This window comes from Camarhynchus parvulus, chromosome 22 (assembly GCF_901933205.1).
Source record: "Camarhynchus parvulus chromosome 22, STF_HiC, whole genome shotgun sequence".
Lineage (NCBI taxonomy): Eukaryota > Metazoa > Chordata > Aves > Passeriformes > Thraupidae > Camarhynchus > Camarhynchus parvulus.
Window position 1 is genome coordinate 1,950,058 of NC_044592.1, and position 15,394 is coordinate 1,965,451.

At 56.2% G+C, this 15,394-nt stretch overlaps 2 protein-coding genes and 1 non-coding gene across 3 annotated transcripts; 2 read left to right on the forward strand and 1 right to left on the reverse strand.

Annotated features, from left to right (window-relative positions):
- The first annotated feature begins 1,318 nt into the window (after positions 1-1,318).
- On the forward strand, positions 1,319-8,718 carry MAK16 (MAK16 homolog). The gene is made up of 10 exons (XM_030964250.1): positions 1,319-1,449; positions 2,679-2,728; positions 3,345-3,454; positions 4,326-4,390; positions 5,413-5,564; positions 6,483-6,537; positions 6,638-6,712; positions 7,408-7,524; positions 7,639-7,695; positions 7,924-8,718. The coding sequence occupies exons 1-10, from the start codon at positions 1,435-1,437 to the stop codon at positions 8,110-8,112; spliced, it is 885 nt and encodes a 294-aa protein (XP_030820110.1). The 5' UTR covers positions 1,319-1,434; the 3' UTR covers positions 8,113-8,718.
- Positions 8,719-9,275: 557 nt separating this feature from the next.
- TTI2 (TELO2 interacting protein 2) lies at positions 9,276-14,299 on the reverse strand. The gene is made up of 7 exons (XM_030964251.1): positions 13,448-14,299; positions 12,435-12,621; positions 11,600-11,692; positions 11,165-11,349; positions 10,457-10,600; positions 9,881-10,043; positions 9,276-9,404 (listed from the first exon to the last, which is right to left on the reverse strand). The coding sequence occupies exons 1-7, from the start codon at positions 14,044-14,046 to the stop codon at positions 9,324-9,326; spliced, it is 1,452 nt and encodes a 483-aa protein (XP_030820111.1). The 5' UTR covers positions 14,047-14,299; the 3' UTR covers positions 9,276-9,323.
- A 432-nt stretch (positions 14,300-14,731) lies between these two features.
- Positions 14,732-14,825, forward strand: LOC115912695. The gene has a single exon (XR_004061346.1). It is a non-coding gene; the product is annotated as a small nucleolar RNA U13 (small nucleolar RNA).
- Positions 14,826-15,394: the final 569 nt, after the last annotated feature.

The following is a 15,394-nucleotide window of genomic DNA, read 5'->3' on the forward strand; positions in this document are numbered from 1 at the left end:
GGGAGCGACCCCAGGCTCTGAAGAATGAGACTGGACTCTTTGCTGTTCGGTCTTCAGGTTGTTTATTAAGTCTTATCTACAAAATTTTCTTCCTGGCAGACAGAGGTCTGACCAGCAAGGCAGCCACGACGCTCTCCGACCGCCCCCGAGGCTGCTCTGTCTCTTATACCACAAATTACGTATATCATATTTACCTTTACCTTCCAATACCTATCACCCATGTTGGACAGTGCACCCCTTCCCCAAACCAATCCCTGAGTGCCATCACCACAGCAGAAGATGGAGAACAAGAAGAAGAAGGAAGAAGGATGAGACACGCCCTGTTCCCTCCATCTTGTCCCCATTACCTTTATACAAAAATTTTTAAAACTTATATTTTCACCCTGTGTACACCTTATAAAAACACCCTTTAAACCTGTGACACCTTCCAGCCCTCATACCAAACTGGCAATTCATTTGCAGGATCGAAATCCAGCCACCAAGTGTTCTGGGCATCATGCCAAGATCTCCGAGCCCCCTGACGGGGTTTCGGCTCTCGATGTGGTCTCGGGGGACTCCTCACATCCGGAGTGATGTGCAGAGTTCCCACAACAAATGGCACCAGAGGCAGACTGATGTCACCAAATGTGACATTCACGCACACATGAGCAGGGTCTAAGGAGAAAAATGTTTTTTTTTTTGTTTTGCCCGTTCTCTAGCTTATATACTCTTAACAAAGCGTGCTCTTAAGTCATTAACTCCACCACAATAACTTATTATATTCATTCGTGCAAAGCAATTAATGTCAATATAATTAGCAAAAGTTTTACAAAAATTTAGTAAGGCAGGTATACACATCTACTTATGCACATAGTCCAGCTTACAAAATTTCTCATGTATCTTTTCTAATCTGTTTCCATGCTGACAGCCTTCTTTTCTTTTTTGTTATGGACACACTCAAAAATCAACAATTGTTATTTCTTCCATTAACTCAGCTTTGCTTGCAGGCCAGCTGCCAAGCACCTCCATAGTGGAGGAAAGGTGAATATATTTAGGATTTATTCCCTCTCCCTGCAGTAAATCTCCGTGTCCTGGATGAAGGATGGCGTCTTCCTCTGAGGGAAGAGCTTGGCAGAGAATCTGCATCTTCTCCCACAGTTCCAGAGAGCAGATTTAAACAACCTCGAACACACCGCTCAGGATGCCTCAGCGTCTCTTTGAGCGAGGCTTTACGCGCTCTCGGTCCTGAGGGGGCGCGGCCGCCATGACAGCGCAGCCCGCCCTCCTTCCCGCCCTTTCCCCCTCCCTCCGGGCCGCCGCTCTCGCGAGACTTCGCGCACCCCGCCCTTTCCTGTAATGGCGGCGCCCTAGACCGCGCGGCCGGCACCCTCAGCGCCGTCAGTGCCCGCTGTCACCGCCGCCTGTGCCACCGCCGCCACCTCTGTCACCGCCGCCATGCATTCCGACGATGTGAGTCCCACGGTTCTTTCGGCCCCGTGTCTAACGCCCGCCCCGCCGCCGGGCCCGGCCGCGCGCCCGCCTCACGTGGCCGGGGGGCCCCTGTGTGTGCCCAGCGCGGCTCTGAGGGCACCGGGGCACCGGGGATCCCTTATGTGTCCCTATCACGGCTGTGGCTCTGAGGACACCGAGGGTCCCCTGTGTGTGCTCAGCGCGGCTCTGAGGGCACCGGGGCACCGGGGGTCCCCTGTGTGTGCTCAGCGCGGCTGTGCCTCTGAGGGGCACCGGGTGTCTCCTGTGTGTGCCCAGCGCGGCCCTGAGGGCACCGGGGGTCCCATGTGTGTCCCCAGAGGGCTGTGGCTCCGGGATCCCCTGTGTGTTCCCTGTGTGCCCCCGGCGTGGCTGTGGCTCCGGGGGTCCCCTGTGTGTGCCCTGCGCGGCTCTGAGGGGCACCGGGGGTCCCCTGTGTGTCCCCAGCACGGCTGTGGCTCCGGGGGCACCGGGGGTCCCCTGTGTGTCCCCAGCGTGGCTGTGGCTCTGGAGGAACCGGGGCACTGAGGATGTGAATGGGGACGTGGCAGCAGCACGTGTGCTGTGCCCCGGCGCTCTCCCTGCCGGGGGACACCGAGCAAACCCCAATGTTTGTGGGGTGTCCCCCGTCAGCTGCCACAGCCGGCGGGGACACGCAGGTGAGGGGCGTCACGGTGTTTCATCATTTTAAGATATTTGATGGTGCTGGGAGATTGATTAAAGTGTCATTGATGATTTTCAGGATTGGATGGTTTTTACAAATGTTAAGGGCCATTGGTTGTTTCTGTATGTGGATATGAGGATGATGAGGATGGATAAAGCGAGTGATCCTGAGTAAGCTTTGATTGGGCCAGAGTGGAGGGCGGTGGCAGCTTTGGTTGCTGTTCGTTGCAGGTTGGCTTGTCCTTCTGGGGCTAGTATTTTGTATCAGGAGAGGTCAGTTAGGTGAGAGGCAATGTTTTATCCTCTGTTGAGGAAGTTAGTTATGCTTAGGCGGTGGATTAAAGGGTTAAAGTATCCTAGGAGAAGTTTGAGAGAGGAGTTTGCTTGGTGAGGACGAGTGTTTGGGCTATTTTTGACATTTCTAGGGCTGAAGCGATGCCTAGGCCTGTTACCATCAGGGCAGTTATTCCAATGGAAAGTGGCATGGTTGTTGGACGGTGTTTTGTGGGGATGATAAATGAGATCACCGCTGCTTGTGTCCCCTGCAGGTTGTCTGGAGCATGCTGGGGAACAGGCAGTTCTGCTCCTACAAGATGACGTGAGTCTGGGGGACACGGCGGGGCGGGGGCTTTGGGGGATCCAGCAGGGACACCCCCTAAAGTGTCCCCTCTGTGCCACCACGTGTGACAGTCACAGAGCACGGGGTGAGCCGTGGGATGTTTTGTGGAGATGTAGCCAAAAACTCCACAACTTTGTGGAAAGTTGTAAAGCCGGTGTGTTTATTACAGCGCTGGACGCATGTGGGAATCGTTCCCTTAAAATGACACGCGTGCCTCTGGGAACTTCAGGTCCCTTTTTATCCCCCTCTCAAATACATACGCATGCAATTCCATGTTAGGTTCATACATATTCCTTTTTTATGAATTTCGTGTGACATTTGCCGCTAGTTCTTCTTTATCAGAAAGAATTCCTAGGTCAGGTTGACCTGCTCTCACAGCAGTTTCTGTCTTATCTGTCTCCCCCCTTATCTCTGTCCTTCATTGACACAGTTTTCCCTTTAGCCTAGGCCCTGCAGTAAGGCGCCACACACTTAAAGATGTACATTTCACCTAAATCAAAACGGATTTCTACTCTGGGGGATTTTTACTCTGTCTCAGGGAGCTGCAGGGTCTTCCTGCCCTCCCCTCATGGATCCCCTGTCCCGTTTTTTGCAGCACCAAAACGCAGAATTTCTGCAGGAACGAGTACAACCTGACGGGGCTGTGCAACCGCTCCTCCTGCCCGCTGGCCAACAGCCAGTACGCCACGGTCCGCGAGGAGAAAGGTGGGAGCAGGGATTCCTGCATGGAAAGGGGATCAGGCCTTGAAAAAGGCCCCCAGGGGGGGTTTGGAGTCCCCCAATCCTTGAAGTGCCATGGGAATGCCGGGATGTGGCACTGGGGATCAAAGTTGGGTTTGATCTTGGAAGGTTTTTCCAGCCTGGATGGGTCTGGGGGGCAGTGGGCAGGGAGGGGTGGGTGGCGCTGTCTGGGGGCAGCCCTGGGGGTTTGTTCCCTGTGAAAAACGCCAATCATTTGTTTTTAAAAATTTTTAATAAAGTTTAATAGTAATAAAATGGTTGTAAAAGTAGCGGTATAATTAGAGTAATAATAATTTGGACAATTAGAATTTAGGACAATATGAGACAATAAAAACAAAGAGTTAGGGACAGTTTGGGTACCTCTTTCTGGGCAAAATAAGCCCGAAAAAGGACCCATGTTAACAGAGGATTAACCCTTAAAAACAACAGCCTGTTGCATGTTCATACACCTCATCCATGATGCATAAATTCCATTCAAACACAGGATTCTGTCTGGGCAGTGTCAGCTTCTTCCTCTCAATCCTGATGGTGTCTTCAGGGCTGAGCAGGGCAGGAAGTTGGTTTCTTCTGATATGAGGGCAATAAATTAATTTTCTCTGAAAGATTCAGGTGTCCTGTAGCTGCTATCTCAGTGCAAGTCCTTTCTTTAAAAAGTATCCTACATAGCACAGTTTCTATTTTAACCTTATGTTGTAACCTAAAGCTATATTTAACACACTACTTAAGAAAACTAATACAGCATTACTTTCTAACAGAACACGTATAACATTCATTTGAATATTTGTGAACAGCCAATGACAAAATACACATTTTCCACGTTCCCTGTTTTCCCCAGGTCGCTGTTACCTCTACATGAAGACCATCGAGCGGGCGGCGTTTCCCCGGCGCCTCTGGGAGCGGGTGAGCTCGGTGACAGCAGCCCTGGTGTCCCCACAGAGGGCAGGGAGGGACAGGGGGGACAGCAGCAGGAATTTCTCCATGGGAAGGCTGCTCAGGCATGGAGCTGTGGTGGCGTTCTCAGGACGAGGGAAGAGATGAGAATCTGGACTCCGTGTTTCAAAAGGCTGATTTATTATTGTATGATAATATATTATATTAAAAGAAAATTATATTAGAAATATAGTAAAAAATAGAAGAAAGGATTTCATCAGAAGGCTTGAAAGGAATAGAAAGGAATGATAATAAAATCTTGTGACTGACCAGAGAGTCTGAGACAGTTGGACTGTGATTGGCCATTAATTAGAAACCAATCAAAGATGCACCTGTTGCATTCCACAGCAGCAGATAATTATTGTTTACATTTTGTTTCTGAAGCCTCTCAGCTTCCCAGGAGAAAAAGTCCCAATGAAAAGATTTTTCATAAAATATGTCCATGACATGGAACTGTCATTGTCGAGGCAGTCACGACACAGAGACCACAAGCAGTCTCAGATATCAACTCTATTATTGAACATGGCTGACCTTTTATCCACTTTCTAATTGTTTATATTTCTTCTACCCTAACTGTTGGCCACAATAAATCAGCCTAACACCATTGGTGAAAAGTTATAGTGACTTCAGCTAACTTTCTAAAAATACTCTGCGAAGTTCTCTTCTTATCTTTCTTCAGTTCCTCTCTTCTCTTGGTCTCCTTGGTTACAGCCTTGGAGAGAGCTCCTTAGCAGCTTCTTCTTGCTTCTCAGCTTCTTCTTGCTCCTTTAGCCAGCAGGCCTGCTGTTAGCCCCTTCCACATGGAACTGCCCAGGGAGGTTTGGAATCCCCAACCTGGAGGTGGCACTCAGTGCTCGGGGATGGGGACAAGGTGGGGACCACCTTGGAGGGCTTTTCCTTAATGATTCTGTGACCCTGGAGGCCATGCAGTCCCTCCCAGACGTCCCTTTTTTGTCCTGCTCTGTCACCCAGCCCTTCCCCTGTCGCTGCAGGTGCTGCTGAGCAAGAACTACGAGAAGGCTCTGGAGGAGATCGATGAGAACCTCATCTACTGGCCCCGCTTCATCCGGCACAAGTGCAAGCAGAGGTTCACCAAGATCACACAGTACCTGATCCGCATCCGCAAGCTGACCCTCAAGAGACAGTAAGGGACATTAGAGTGACCATGGGAGTGACCTCTGGTGGCTTCTGGAGCCATTGCCCCTCTCCTGAGCCGCTGGTGCTGCTGGGACACCGAGCTGGTCCTGTTTTCCTGAGGGGTTTAGATGGATCTGACACAGATGAGCTGCAGGAATGCAGTGTAGAAATGCACTGAGGGAATGTCCTGAGCTGGAGGGACCCATGGGGACATTGATCCCAGCTCCTGGCCTTGCACAGACCCCACCTGTGCATCCCTGACTGCAGGAATGCAGTGTAGAAATGCACTGAGGGAATGTCCTGAGCTGGAGGGACCCACAAGGCCTCCAACAACCCCACCTGTGCATCCCTGGCTGCAGGAATGCAGTGTAGAAATGCACTTGCAGTGTAGAAATGCATCGAGGGAATGTCCTGAGCTGAGGGACCACAGGTATTGATCCCAGCTCTGTGAAATGTGTCCTGGCTGCAGGAATGCAGTGTAGAAATGCACTTGCAGTGTAGAAATGCATCGAGGGAATGTCCTGAGCTGGAGGGACCCACAGGGATCACTGATCCCAGCTCCTGACCCTGCACAGACCCCCCAACAACCCCACCTGTGCATCCCTGGGAGCAGTGTCCAGCTCTGGCAGCCTCAGGGCTGTGCCCAGCACCCTCTGGGGGAAGAATCTTCCCCTAAAATCCACCCTGACCCTGCCCTGCCACAGCTCCAGCCACTCCATGTCATAGAGAGCCGAGATCAGAGCTGCCCCTCGGGAGGAGCTGCTCTTCCTGTGGCCCCTCCAGACCCTTCCCCATCCCTTGGACGCTCTCTGGCAGCTTTAGATCTTCCTTCCCCTGAGGCACCCACCCCTCAGGAGGTTTGGAATGCTGCAGCTGCTGGCTGATGCTGCCTGCCGGGGGCTGTGACATTCCCTGTTCCCTGCAGGAGGAAGCTCGTCCCGCTGCGCAGGAAGATCGAGAGGCGCGAGAACAGGCGGGAGGTAACGAGTGCCCCATGTCCCCTCGTGTGCCCCGTGTCCCCTCGTGTGCCCCGTGTCCCCACTGCCCCTGGGGCTCACCCAGCTGCTCTGTGTTCCTTAGGAGAAAGCCCTGATCGCTGCCCAGCTGGACAACGCCATCGAGAAGGAGCTGCTGGAAAGGCTGAAGCAGGACACGGTGAGGGTCACACGGGGCTCACACACAGGGAGCTGCCCTGGGGAATGGGGCTGCCTGGAGCCCCAAAACACAGGGAGCCCCAAACACAGGGAGCCCCAAAACACCTGGGCTGCCCTTCTCTTCTGTGCACAGGGAGCCCCAAAACACGAGGGCTCCCCAAAACACAGAGAACCCAAAAACACGAGGGCTGCCCTCCTGCTCTGTGCACAGGGAGCCCTAAAACACGAGGGTGCCCCAAAACACAGGGAGCTCCAAAACACGAGGGCTCCCCTCCTGTGCACAGGGAGCCCCAAAACACAGAGAACCCCAAAACATGAGGGCTCCCCTCCTGTCTTGTGCACAGGGAGCCCCAAAACATGAAGACTCCCCTCTTGCATACATGGAGCCCCAAAACACGAGGGCTTCCCTCCCACTCTGTGCACAGGGAGCCCCAAAACATGGGGGCTCCCCAAAACACAGGGAGCCCCAAACATGAGGACTGCCCTCCTGCTTGAGCCCCAAAACGCAAGGGCTCCCCTCCTGTGTACAGGGAGCCCCAAAACACGAGGGCTCCCCTCCTGCTCTGTGCAGGAGTGTGGGCTCAGAGCTGGGAAGGGGCTGATCCACACCTCAGTCTGATGCTGCCAGGCTGTCAGTGCCCCCCCAGCCCATCTTCCTGCTGTGGCTCATGGAAAATATCCCAATTTTCCTTTCAGTATGGAGACATTTACAACTTCCCCATCCATGCCTTTGACAAGGCCCTCCAGCAGCAAGATGCAGAGAGCGAGAGCGAGTCGGATGCAGAGAGAGAAGAAGATGAGGATGATGATGAGGTAAAGCTTCCTGGTGCTGAGCTGGGCTGAGAACAACTCAGGACAGCTCAGAAAAACCTTGGTGGCGTCTTCCATGGCACTGCTGTGCTCAGTGCCTGCCTCTGTTCCTTGCAGGACGTGGATAAAAGGGAGTTTGTGGAAGCAGAGGACAGCGAGCTCAGCGACTTTGAGGTGGGTAAAGCACCAGGTACAAACTGAGGCTGAGCTGCGGGGGCACCTCCACCCTTGGGTGCCTCTGGGGATGGGTGAGAGGCAGCAAAATCAGCTGTGGAAGAGAATTATACAGTGGGAGCCCAGCCCAGCTCCAAGTGGGATTGTAACGAGGTGATTTTGGGGAAAGAGGAGGTTTAGTTACACAACCTGCTCTGACATCACTCTGCTCACTCAATTCTTCCTCAGGACATGGATAAACTGGAGACAAGCAGTGAAGAGGAGCAGGAAGAGGAGGAAGAAGTAGAGAAGAAAGCCTCCCACTCCAAATCTAAAGGGAAAACACCCCTGAAGGGCCCAGCCAGGAGAAAACGTCCCTACATCGAGATAGAGTATGAGGAGGAGACAGAGCCCAGCACCAAGACAAAAGCAGCCTGAGCCCTCCTGATCCCATTTTGTACTGACTGAACTCCAGATGTGCCACCAGAGTGCGACTCCAGCCTCTGTCACCCACCTCCACCCCTCACAGGACCCTGGCTTGATACTCCACGCATTTTCTGGGGTTTGTGTCCCGAGCCCAGGCACTTGCAGTGAGTTTGTACAGCCGGGTGAAGCCCAGCTCAAAGGAACATCTCCCACCTCCTCTGCAACCCCAAAAAGCTGAGCCCAGCCTCTACTCCAGGAAGGGCCCTGGCCTTGGGGGGCTCTGCTGCTCCCTGTGAGGCTGGAGAAACCTCAGCTGTGTCTGGGGGCAGGTGTGGGGCTCACAGGTGGGACAAGAACGACAGAACTTTAAATAAACACAACAATTTTATTGTACAGAAAGGGCTGAGCAGTGTCAGGCACCTCTGGTGCTCTCCTGCACCTGCAGGGAGCAGAGCAGCACTGGCAGTGCCCTGGCACAGTGCCCGAGCCAACCCTTGGATACCAAGCCTGGGGCCCATCCCTGTGCTCTCACCTGCTGGGGAAGGTGGGCACAGCCCCAGGTGCAGCTCTCACCCTCTCAGGAAGGTGGGCACAGCCCCAGGTGCAGCTCTCACCCTCAGGAAGGTGGGCACAGCCCCAGGTGCAGCTCTCACCTCAGGAAGGTGGGCACAGCCCCAGGTGCAGCTCCCACTCTCAGGAAGGTGGGCACAGCCCCAGGTGCAGCTCCCACCCCTGGGGAAGGTGGGCACAGCCCCAGGTGCAGCCCCCACCCCTGAGGAAGGTGGGCACAGCCCCAGGTGCAGCTCTCACTCTCTCAGGAAGGTGGGCACAGCCCCAGGTGCAGCTCCCACTCTGGGGAAGGTGGGCACAGCCCCAGGTGCAGCTCCCACCCCTCAGGAAGGTGGGCACAGCCCCAGGTGCAGCTCCCACCCTCAGGAAGGTGGGCACAGCCCCAGGTGCAGCTCCCACCCTCTCAGGAAGGTGGGCACAGCCCCAGGTGCAGCCCCCACCCCTGAGGAAGGTGGGCACAGCCCCAGGTGCAGCTCCCACTCTGGGGAAGGTGGGCACAGCCCCAGATGCAGCTCCCACTCTCTCAGGAAGGTGGGCACAGCCCCAGGTGCCCCTGTCCCCTCTGTCTGGTGTAGGGGCTCACAGGTGGGACAAGAACGACAGAATTTGAAATAAACACAACAATTTTATTGTACAAAAGGGGCTGAGCAGCGTCAGGTGCTCTCCTGCACCTTCCTGAAGCACTCCTGCAGCCGCTTCTCCTCACAGCTGCTGTGCAGCCCTGCCAGCAGCACCTGCAGGGAGCAGAGCAGCATGGCAGTGCCCTGGCACTGTGGTGGTGTCACCCACACTGAGCCCACCGACAGCCCCTGAGTCACTCATCACTGCTGCTGGGGAGGGGGGATCCAAACTCCTGCTGGCCTCAGGGGGAAGAGGGGCCTGGCAGCCTCCAGGGAACCCTGAGAGCTCCCAGGGAGCCCTGACCCACCTTCACCTGGCCCTGGCAGCCACCAAGGGGCCCTGAGAGCCACCAAGGGGCCCTGAGAGCCACCAAAGGGGCCCTGACAGACACCAAGGAGCCCTGAGAGCCACCAAGGGGTCCTGACAGCCACCAAGGGGCCCTGAGAGCCACCAGGGAACCCAGAGAGCCACCCAGGGGCCCTGACAGCCCCCAGGGAACCCTGAGAGCCACCAAGGAGCCCTGGCAGCCCCTAGGGAGCCCTGACCCACCTTGACCTGGCCCTGGCAGCCCCCAGGAGCCCTGACCCACCTTGACCTGGCCCTGGCAGCAGCGGTCCAGCAGGATGAGGCACTGGGTGGCCTCGTGCAGCAGGGCAGCCCTGACAGGCTCGGGGGTCGGGCCCCGCTCGCTATGAACGTCCCAGAGCAGCCTCAGCAGGGCCTTGAGGAGCACGGGGAGCCTGCAGGGTATCCTGCAAGAGAAAGCTCATCCCAAAGCCTTCCCAGGCAGGGACAGCACAGCCTGGGGCTGCTCTGGGGCAGGATTGCTGCCAGGACAGCCCTGGACAGGCAGGAACCTGGGGATGGGGTTGGGGATGCTGGCACTGCACAGCCCAGCCCACAGCACAGGGTTTACTCCATGGTGGTTTCATTTATGCTTTTGGAACAGCACAAGTTGGGTCAAAATGAGGAACCAGCTTAATTTTGGAGCCAGGTTTTTCAATAATGCCAGTGGGATAATTTTCCCTCAGGATTTCAGGGCGTTTCCTCAAGAAAAAGTAACTTTGGGTCTTAAAGTGGAAAGATTCAGGATAGGAATGAACCATTCATGTCAGGACAGGCTTCCAGGAGAGCTTTTGTGTGTGTGATCTCCCCTGAGAGGTACCTGGGCCAGGCGTGCTCTATGGTGCACTGCAGAGTCTGCAGGATTCCCAGCCTGGCCTCTTCCCCAGGGCCATCAGAGACCTCCAGGTAGCCCAGGATGACTCGTTCCAGCCTCTTCATGTGCCTCACGATGAGGATGCCGAGTCTGGGAGCACAAACACACCCTGAGGGGGGGAGGACAGATCCCTTGGATCCTAAAAACTCACCCTGAGGGGGAAAGGACAGATACCCTGGATCCCAAAAAAGTACTGTGAAGAGGGATGATACATCTTCTGGATCCCAAAAACACACCCAGAGGAGGGAGGATAGATCCCCTGGATCCCAAAAATACACCCTGAGTGGGGAGGATAGATCCCCTGGATCCCAAAAACACATTCTGAGGGGGAAGGATAGATCCCTCGGATCCCAAAAATACACCCTGAGAAGAAAGCATACCCTTGGTTCCCAAAAACACACCACGAGGGGGAAGGATAGATCCCCTGGATCCTAAAAACATGGAGGGAGGACAGATCCCTTGGATCCTAAAAACACATCCTAACGGGGGAGCCAACCCTTGGATACCAAGCCTGGGGCCCATCCCTGTGCTCCCACCCCCTGGGGAAGGTGGGCACGGCCCCAGGTGCAGCTCCCACCCCTCAGGAAGGTGGGCAGGGTACAAAGTGCAGCTCCCACCCCTGGGGAAGGTGGGCAGGTGTCCCCTGTGTCTCACCTGCTGACAAATGCAGGCAGGGTCCCTGCGTAGACCCTGCGCAGCGCCAGCCGGTGCTCGGGCTCCATGTGGGTCAGCAGCAGCTGCAGCACCTGGTCCCAGGGGGAGGTGGCTCTGGCCTGGCCCTGGCGCCGCTGGCATCGCTCCAGCACGGGCAGCAGGTCCAGCAGGCACAGCAGCACTGCCTGGTTTGGGGACAATGGGGACTCTGAGCTCCTGTTCTCCCCAAAACACAACAAATGCCGACCCCGTGGCTGAGCTGGGGGCTTCAAAGCTGTTCCCTGCCCACTTGGAATCCCCCTCACAGCTCTTCCCTCTGTGGTGCTTTCCTGGAATCGATTTCCTGGTGACAGGAACAGGCTCAGCCTCCTGCCTGAACCTGAGGGGCTGCCTGCACCCCAGGGCCCCCCAAAGCCCAGGGCAGCCCCATCCTACCTGGATGAGAGGAGCCTCCCGTGAGTAGAGGTGGTTGTAGAGGGCGTGGAAAACCACCTGGGCCCTGTTGAACTGGCACAGATCCGCTCCTGGCTGCAACAACAGAGAGCAGGACGTCACTCCTGGGCAGCACAGGAACCTAAACCCAGTGAGGAACTGCAGGAAATGCAGGTTAAACATCCCAAAGCCTGGGGAGTGTGAGGAACTGCTGGAAATGCAGGTTAAACTTCCCAAAGCCTGGAGGAGTGTGAGGAACTGCTGGAAATGCAGGTTAAACTTCCCAAAGCCTGGGGAGTGTGAGGAACTGCTGGAAATGCAGGTTAAACTTCCCAAAGCCTGGAGGAGTGTGAGGAACTGCTGGAAATGCAGGTTTAACCCTGCCATGACTTTCCCAAAGCCTGGGGAGTGTGAGGCATTGCAGGAAATGCAGGTTAAAGCCTCCCAAGCCTGGGAGGTGTGAGGAAACCCTCACCCTTCCCAGGCGAGGTTAAACCCTGCCATTCACCAGGAAGAGAAGTCAGGAACCTGACCCACAAGAGGGAACGGCTGGAGCTGGGTCAGGGCAGGGTCAGGCTGGATTTTAGGGACAGGTTCTTCCCCCAGAGGGCGCTGGGCACTGCCCCAGGGAACGGGCACAGCCCCGAGGTGCTGGGCACTGCCCCGGGAACGGGCACAGCCTCGAGGTCACCAGAGCTCCAGGAAACGCTCATGGATGAGATTGTTGGGGGTCTGTACAGGGCTGGATCCCCGTGGGTCCCTCCCAACTCAGGACATCCCGTGATTGCCCTTCCCGTCACACACCGCCGCAGGGGGCTCCACGCCCTCCCTCGCTCACCACGTTGAGGACGATGTGGTGCAGGCAGCGCACGCCCAGCACTTTGTTCTCCTCCTGGAAGTCGTCGGAGAGGAGCAGCGCGGGCGGCAGGACCCGCTCCAGGTGCGGGCACAGCCAGGGCCGGCTGACACGCAGCAGAGACCAGGAGAACACGTCCTTGGAGGCAGGGTTCCGCTTCCAGGTGTCTCTGGAGAGACAGGCACAGCTCAGGGAACTCACAGTGCTCATTTTTCCTCCCCTTGAGGCTCTCAGCTGCCAGCAAACCCTGACAATCATCCCCCAACACCTTCCTGTCAGGACCCAGGACATCCCTCTGGCTGTCCAGGATGGCCAAGACTCCTGCTAGGGGTCTCAGAGACCCTGGCACAGAGCCCAAAATGCCTGTGTGGGTTTGATTATGACTCGTGGAGTAAATTACCAACCTTATATGAAGATCAGCAAGCTACAACAGTTTAAGTAGAATATTAGTGAATTTATCACAGGGTGGAAAAGTAGATTTTAGGGTTTTTGGTATGGGGGTTCAGGGGGCAAGATGGAGGGATCTGGGCGTGTCCAGCCTTTCTCCTTCTTCTTCTTGGCCTCCATCTCCTGCTGGGATGGTGGCACTTTGGGATTGGTTTAGAGTAGAAGCTCACTCTCTAACAGAGGTGATAGGTATTGGGAATGAATTGTAAACATTGTACACGTAGTTTTTAGTATAAAGACATAACACCGCCCCGGGGGCAGGCAGAGTGCCTGGAACTGTCCTGCTAGACGGACCTCGGCAGGGCAGGAGAAAAATTTTTATAGATAAGGAATAAACAACCTTGAGACTGAGAAGTGAAGAGCTCTGACTCCTTCTTCAACTGCCAGGTTGGGAAAAGAGACTTTCCAACTCTTCTCAGGGTCACTCTGACCAGCTAGAGATCCTGACACCTTCCGTTTGGAAAACTCCTGGTTTCATACTTATCATCTCTTGAGCCTCAGAAATGTCCCAGTATTTCCTATCCAACCACACTCTACTCCCCACTCACTTGGTTAACTCCTGCTTCAGGAGCCCCATCACTTCTCCGAATGCTCCTTCCTCATCCCCCTCCTTTCCCTGCAGGAATTCCTCCACGGACCCGCAGCCCGCAGTCCGGACCAGTCGCTCCAGCAGCTCCTGAGCCACCGCCCGACTCCTCGCCGTGGTCCAGGGCCTCTCCTCTTTGTGTGCGACAGCAAAGATGAACGCGTGTCCCAGCACGCGTTTCGGGATAGGCCCCACCGGTGACTGCTGGCTCCGGGCATCTTCCAGCTTCTGCAGGAGCAGCAGGAACGCGGCGCCAACGCGCTCTGCCCGCTCCGCCACGGCCGCTAACGCTGCTTCCCGGCCGGGCGGCTCGGCCCCGTCCTGCTCCCGGCGCGGCGGAGCCGCCAGCCCGCCCAGCGCCGCCGCCAGCCGGGCCAGCGCCGCAGAGCCCGCCGAGCCCCGCAGCTCCGCCGCCTCCAGCAGCGCGCCCAGCTCCCGCAGCGCCTCGGGCCGCTCGCACAGCGCCTGCCCGGCCCGCAGCAGCGCCTGCTCGGCCGAGGGGGCGGCGGGGCCCCGCTCCGGGCTCGGGCTGCGGCTGCTGCTGGTGCCGCTCCCGGCCATGGCCTCGCACGGGAACCGCGGGACCGGCCCGCCCTGGAACCCCGCTAGGGACACATCGCTGGGGGCAGCGGCGAACTGCGGGGAGAGGGGACCCCCGGGACACCTCAGAGATCCCCGAGACACCTCAGAGACACCTCAGAGACCCTCGGGATCCCTCACAAACCCCCAAGCACCTCGGGATCCCTCAGAGACCCCCGAGCACCCCCAGGATCCCTCACAGACCCCCCGAGCACCCCGGGATCTCCTCACAGACCCCCCAGATCTCTCAGAGACCCCCGTGCACCCCCGGAATCCCTCACAGACCCCCGAGCGCCCCAGGATCTCCTCACAGACCCCCGGGACCCCTCACACACGCCCCGAGCACCCCCGGTCCCGTCACCGCGGCGCCGCCGCAACCCGCACCACGCGCGCGAGCTGTCGCAAAGCCTCCCGCTTGCCGTAGAGCCGATGGCAGAGAGGGCGTGGTTTTGTGCGCATAAATTTGCATCACTAATTCCCGATGACGGAGCGCGTCAGAGCGGTCGTGTGGCGGTGTGAGGCGGAAAAAACGGGAACAAGAGGGACAATAAGAACGGCTCAGAGAGGATAAATGAAAAACCGGGGAGAGCTGAGTGGGCTGTGATGTCGCCGTGACCGCATGAGCAGTGGTGCGGCACTAGGTTTGGGCGTGGAAGAGAATCAGGCGATCCTTCCGGTTCATAGAAATGATGAATGGGAGTGGCACGCGGCTGCGTGACGTGTGCGCCCTGCGTTACGACATTGCACAGTCCCATCTGACTGCCGGGGGGTCCTGACGTCATTATGACGTCATTTTACCGTGTTTGTACCAAGAACAGAAAGAATTTGTTACTGCGCACGTCGTGTGAGCAGCCCGGTAATTGGCTGTGATGTCACTCCTACGTCATTCCCACATGTCAAAACTAGTTCAATTCAATCGTTAGGAGGATGTTATGGGGTGTATGATGTCACTGCTGACATCATCCCCTTGGCATGTGACGTACCTGGTGATCAGCTCTGTGATGTCACTGCTACATCATTCCCACATATTAAAACAAGCGAAATTCAACAGGCAGGAGGATGTTATGGGGTGTATGATGTCACTGCTGACGTCATCCATGCACCGTGCGAGGTGCCTGGTAATTGGCTCTGTGATGTCACCGCCATGTCATCTCCTTCCTGTGTGGAATCAGTGGAAATGAGCAAATTAAGGGGGGTGTGCACAGCCCCTGGCTCTCTGTGATGTCACTGCTGACGTCATCATCTCTCAGATGTGTGAAAAGCGGGGAAATTGGGAAGATTCGGGGGGTTCTGCCCTGATTTGGTCACTGTTTGGGGGCAGTTTGGTGCA

What these genes read in the sequence shown, in the direction of transcription:
- MAK16 (XM_030964250.1), top strand. An exon ending in AAGCTGACCCTCAAGAGACA is followed by an intron (nt 5,565 to 6,482) that starts GTAAGGGACATT and finishes TGTTCCCTGCAG; the next exon opens with GAGGAAGCTCGTCCCGCTGC. An exon ending in GGCGCGAGAACAGGCGGGAG is followed by an intron (nt 6,538 to 6,637) that starts GTAACGAGTGCC and finishes TGTGTTCCTTAG; the next exon opens with GAGAAAGCCCTGATCGCTGC.
- TTI2 (XM_030964251.1), bottom strand. Translation starts at nt 14,046, where the DNA reads ATGGCCGGGAGCGGCACCAGCAGCAGCCGCAGCCCGAGCCCGGAGCGG. An exon ending in CTGCCTGCATTTGTCAGCAG is followed by an intron (nt 10,601 to 11,164) that starts GTGAGACACAGG and finishes TTGTGCTCCCAG; the next exon opens with ACTCGGCATCCTCATCGTGA. An exon ending in GCTGCCAGGGCCAGGTCAAG is followed by an intron (nt 9,405 to 9,880) that starts GTGGGTCAGGGC and finishes TGCTCCCTGCAG; the next exon opens with GTGCTGCTGGCAGGGCTGCA.